The sequence below is a fragment of the Etheostoma cragini genome, chromosome 6, assembly GCF_013103735.1.
Source record: "Etheostoma cragini isolate CJK2018 chromosome 6, CSU_Ecrag_1.0, whole genome shotgun sequence".
Classification (NCBI taxonomy): Eukaryota; Metazoa; Chordata; class Actinopteri; order Perciformes; family Percidae; genus Etheostoma; species Etheostoma cragini.
Genome location: NC_048412.1, coordinates 25,969,188 through 25,974,666, shown reverse-complemented (window position 1 = coordinate 25,974,666; position 5,479 = coordinate 25,969,188). Strand labels below are relative to the sequence as shown.

The window sequence follows — 5,479 nt, the reverse complement described above, 5'->3', positions numbered from 1 at the left end:
AGTTAAAACTTCACAATAAAAAACAACATTTGAGCTTATTATCAACCTGTGTGTCGATCTAAAGAGCGATGCTGTGCACCACATCCGTTCAGAGTCGGAGGAAATGAGCAGGAGGGTAAAGCCACTTAAGTTTGGCTTACTCATTTTCCCACTGTCAGTATTAGTGTACTTTTATTTAAAGCCAACATGCATGGCAAACTTGAAGACTTAAATAGAAAATGTATAAAGCTAATGTCACTTCTATTCGTGTAGGGCTGAAAACAATTGATTAGTTGGCTAAAGTATCTCGTTGCATGGACCTTTAGTAGCTGTTCTGGACCTTTTGATTGCACTACATGGTTTTCCTCAGCGCTTATCATGGAATTGTATGTGCTCATTTTAGGGATTTCTACGGCAACTGGGCAACCTCATCTGCCGAGAAAGATTGTAATACGACCAAAAGCTGCTCAACAGCTGCAAATGGATCTTCGGGTGAGTTTGTTGAGTCAAATGTGGATTCCAACGTTGAGATTATCTTGATGAACTTTCAATTTAAACTTTTAAGCCAAAATGCACAAAGTTGTTAATATGCGCCAAAACAATGGGAACTTTAATATCTAAAACATAACTGTGCATAACAACGCTGTGGAAAATTGTGTGACACGAAAGTAACATTTTTCAATCGCATTAATCAATTAGTCAACAGGAAATCTAGGTTATTGATTAACAAGCAAAAGTACCAAATACCTGCAGAGCAGAGCTTTAAATTTTAGGATTAAACAATTAATTGATAATGAAAAGAACAGGGCAAATTATTTCAGTCAATAAAATCTCAGGAAAACCCCTGAAGCTCAAGATGACTATTATATGTCTTGAGATATTCAATAATCATCATACAAGACAAAGAAAATCACAAAAAATTCACATCTGAAAAGCTGGAACCACAGAATGTTTAGTTATTTTTGCTTGACAAATGACAAAAAAGGTCTCAATTTCCTGTGGATTGACTGATCGATTGCCTATAATTTCAGCTCTATAGATAAATGTTCGGTGGTTGTCCCCCTTGGTTTACGCAGCTTTTTATGTACTACAACACCACAGGACACAGAATTTGTGATTGCTTCTCGTCAGTAGAGCGGTATTTCTCAGTGTGCCAACCCAAAAATGGGTTGATACACAGGATTGAAGATATTGCTTTAGTTTTCCATGGCTGGTGATCATAAAAGCAAAAAACAAACTGGGTGTGAGGCGGGGCTAGCGAGGTAGGCAGCACTAGGTGTGAGCAGAGGAGGAGGAGGAGGAGGAGGGGGAGGAGGAGGAGGGGGAAGAGGAGGGCGGGGTTTATTCGCTACAGTATCAGCACCTAAAAACATCTAGAAGCCCACCGCGCTGAGGAAGAGCGTCATTCGTGTTCTGTTTCAGTCGAGACGCATCACAGCGTCTCCCTCTCTGTAAAGGCTGCGGGAGGGTCAGCAGGAGATTATATGTATGTGTGTGTGTTCATGTATCTGTGTGTGGGTGTCCAGTGCGTTGGGGGCAGGGTCTGGCCAAGTCAGTGATGCATGCAGCCTCCAGTGTGAGCCTCAGCTTAGCTTACATTTCTATCTCTGTCTGTGTGTGTGTGTGTGTGTGTGTGTGTGTGTGTGTGTGTGTTACAGTGGTTAGTGTGGGGCAGAGGGAACGGCTGTGTGTTTAGCCATCTGTCCTCTAATGGTCTACCTGAGCCTTAACTTGTGTCTCACAAGTTATCCGATCTGAGACTTTTGCTTTAATATTTAAAAGATACGCCTGGTGATATAGTACATTCTTAGGGTCAACCGATCCAGTCAAGGAACCAAAATCAGTAGGAGTATGCACGCACATCCAAACCAAGGACGACAGTTGCTGAGCCAAAAGTGAGAAAACGTATGAAGTAAGTAGCTCTCACATTGCAGGGCTCCATTGATCCGTGTAATAACCACACCTAGGTGGTGAAGTGTAGCGCAAAACTGCTTTTCATCAGAACCAAAACCAACCATGGATTGGTTCCTCTGTGCCATAGAAGCTATTTGAACACATCAGTGGGTCCGATTTTTGCACTGGCTGATAGATTCCTTGTTTCCCACAAACACATTTACTTTGAATAAATTCAACATTAGAGCAACAAATGTTGACTAATCTACTGCTAAAAATAGTCCCCAACAAAGGCTTTGTTTAGTCCCGTCTGTGAAGCATTTGCTAAAATCAGGGGAACCAATGGGCTCGGGGTTGAGAAAGTAATCAGAGTCAGACTAAAGCATTGTTGGTTTTGGTCTTTTCATGTTTTTTTTTTTTTATAAAACTAATCACATCAGCCAAAAAAGTAAAAAAACAAAACACAAAAATTCATCTTTAAACTCCCCTCTTTTGTGGTAAAACTTTCTAGTTGCCATCTTTGTTTGGGTTGGAATGGAAACTGAGGCGTATCTTGTCAAACAAATTAAAAACCACTATTTTGTGGAGGCAAGACAGAGAACCTTTAATAACTATTAACAAGTCTTAAAAAACATGTCAAATTTAGTTGTTTTTTTATCCATAACCCTGCCTTATTTGTCCAACTTGTACTTTTTTTGACCAAAGATCTCACGTCTGTATCTAAACTCATTATTGCAAAAGTCTCAATTGGAAAAGCAAAGATTACACAAGAGGCACAAACTTTGGTCAGAGGTGGCAGACGCGTGAAGGGCCATAAAACACACAATTTGACAGACACACACACCCACACACAGAACTACAGTGTATCATTTAAAGCGGGGCGAGAGGTAGATACTCAACAAGACAAGAGCGAGAGCAGGCTGGGTCCCCTCTGTGCGTGTGTGTGTGTGTGTGTGTGCGTGTGAGAGACTTAATCATAATCATCATAACCTGAATAACCTGCTGAGCCTGGTGCGTGTGTGTTATAACTGAGGTTGCTCAGCACACACTCACACCCCTACATGTCTGACTGGCCTTCTGCTCTCACTAGCTCCCCCTAGGGTTTGGCTTGCAAAAAGAGGCACCAGACATAAGGAGGTGTGTGTTTTACAGAGAGATGGGAGGGGGATTTGATTTTTTTTTTTTTTGTATTGTTCTCTCTGGTTTTGTTTCCCATACACAGTCCATTCTCTCCAACCTCCATCTGGCCCAACAGAGCAGAAAACAGTATTTGTTACTAGGACGACCCTTGCGCTGTGCCCTGAGAGGAATTCTGGATGTGTGTGTGGATAATTGGGTTACCCTTGCCAATGAGAGACCCTGAGTGTGTATGTGGGTGTGTGTGACCTGCGATAAAATCGATGGTAGTTTTGAGTGTTGAGGGAAATATACCGAGCCAGTAGCAAAGGCCATCAAAAAGGGGTTCAGAGATAGATAGTTTTTTGTGTGTGTGTTTGTTTTTGTGTAGGTGTGTGTTTGTGTGAATGTAGGTCTTAGTTTTCAGCCACTCGGCCACTCGCAGGCGCTGGAGGACCCACAGGAACTTGAGGTACCGCTTCAGGCTGTGCAGGTTGTGGGCCAGGGTCTAGAAAGAGGAAATATGCTGGTTTTTAGACCACAAAAAGAAGCGCTTTATGGGGATAAGAAAAACTTCACGGTGGCATGACAGGGGTTTCCAACCTGGTGGTTTAGAGTCTGGACTGTTAAGTAAATCTCAAGGGTGATGAGATAAATAAGACAGATATTTATTTTTAATTTTTATATTATCTTTGCTTTTTAATGTCTACTTTTAATAAACAAAACCATGGTCATCGGAAGCAGCTTTTTAATTTCTGAAGAAAAAGAGCAAATTGAATTTGATCAACCAGAGTTTTCCATTTTTATATTCTTGGATCAGCATTAACAGAGGTTTTCAAGCACTTCTATGTTACGATTATGATACTTTGCTTTAGGATAAGGTAACTCCCTATTGATTATTCTTAAAAAGTACATAACAGCTAATCACAACTACATCACAGGTACAAATACATCTTTCAACAGAAAATGTATTAAAAAACCAGGGCTTTATTTGAAAAGCTGTCATCATGCTGCAGCCTGATTTCTTTTGCTGATTGGTATGTGATGTGATGCTAATAAGCAGCAATGACACTAACGTTTAGCTGCAGCTGGCATTTAAAGTAAATACCAGCTGTCAGCGTTTGGGTTGCTGTGATATTTAGATTCCCAGAAAGCTTTTTTTCAGAAGTTGTTTGTGGTGTAAATACTGGGCTCTAAAACCCATGAAGTATAGTGGGTTTGGTGAATTTAATAGTGTACACAACATCCCAATAAAAGCTTTCAAATCTGATGTACACAGACGTAATCTATATACAGTATGTAAAAACACACAATACAAACAATGTGGCAGAAGGAGATATGTACTCACACATGCCGTTGGGTGCTCCAGAGTGACGTGGGGGCATCATAGGAGGCATGCCACCAGGTGGGGGGGCGGCAGAGGGTGGGCCGGGCATCATACGTCCCTGTATGGGCTGGCCCGGTCCCATTGGTCCTGCAGTGCAGAAAATCAGACCAAATTCTTACACATCCAAAACATGACTTAGAAGTTAAAAAAGCACTACTATGCCCATGTGTATATGAAAAGTTTTTTTTTGTTGGTGTAATTGCTTCCGCTCTCCACACTGGCCACAAAGAAATCCCCTTGGGAAACCATTAAAAGGAAGGGACGCAGGACAAAAACACAGTCCTCTGAGTCCATGTTCCTAAAGCTTAAAGGGGAAGTATGCAGTTTTTTTAAGCTTAACTTACCTTAACTGAACAGCTTCAGAGTCAGTGGAATAGTTATGACTTTTTTTGAGTTAACTGGTGGTCGTCTTACCTGCCCATAGCGCCTGTGAGCTGAAAAACCACCTCTGCAACTTTGGGCTGGCCTCAGCATTAGGAAGTATCACATGATCCCAGCAACAAGCGGGAAAAAAGACCTAAACTGCATAGTGCCCCTTTAAATGAGGTGGCAGAAGTCTAAGTAGGTTTCTTCCAAGGTTAGTCATTGGGCGTTTCTCAATACCAAGTAAGCAAAGAATGGACTTGTGTTCTTGGGGAGACCGTACTTGCTGCTTTACCTGGAAGAATGAACTCGCAAGTTCAGAAGCACACAAAACACTGTTGACAGTTTTGAGACAAAGTGTTCTTCCTGTTATTGTGCAACACCCCCAGCACAGAGGGCGCTGCCACTTTATAGTTACCTTTGATGTGTGTATTCATAATAAAGCACGGACGGTCTCCTTTCACACCACCTTTGTTGTTCTTTTACGTTTTCATTTAAAGTGCTATTAAGTATCACGGGCCAATAACTGTATTAGTAACAACACGACGGCAAAAAACAAAAAGTTGTAATATTGTTTGGGATTCACTTTTGATTGAAAGCAGAAAATAAACGTTAAAATAGGTATTAAAGGTATAGATGGACTGGGTAAAGTTAGCCACTGCCGTCGGTATACTTAACCGAGAAGCAGAAGAGGAGCCTGCGAGTGAGGAGAGCCAGGATGAGGAGGATAGGGGGGGGGGG

General features: G+C 41.6%; 1 protein-coding gene across 3 annotated transcripts in view; it reads right to left on the bottom strand.

Moving 5' to 3' along the window:
• Positions 1 to 2,454: 2,454 nt before the first annotated feature.
• Positions 2,455 to 5,479, bottom strand: part of smarcc1a (SWI/SNF related, matrix associated, actin dependent regulator of chromatin, subfamily c, member 1a) — a 28,699-nt gene continuing 25,674 nt past the window's right edge. For all 3 annotated transcript variants that reach the window (XM_034873535.1, XM_034873536.1, XM_034873537.1), the window contains exons 27-28: positions 4,337 to 4,462; positions 2,455 to 3,496 (exon numbers count right to left, since the gene is read on the bottom strand). In XM_034873535.1, coding sequence (XP_034729426.1) covers positions 3,405 to 3,496; positions 4,337 to 4,462 — 218 coding nt within the window. In that variant the 3' untranslated portion in view covers positions 2,455 to 3,404. The remainder of the gene's footprint in view (positions 3,497 to 4,336; positions 4,463 to 5,479) is intronic.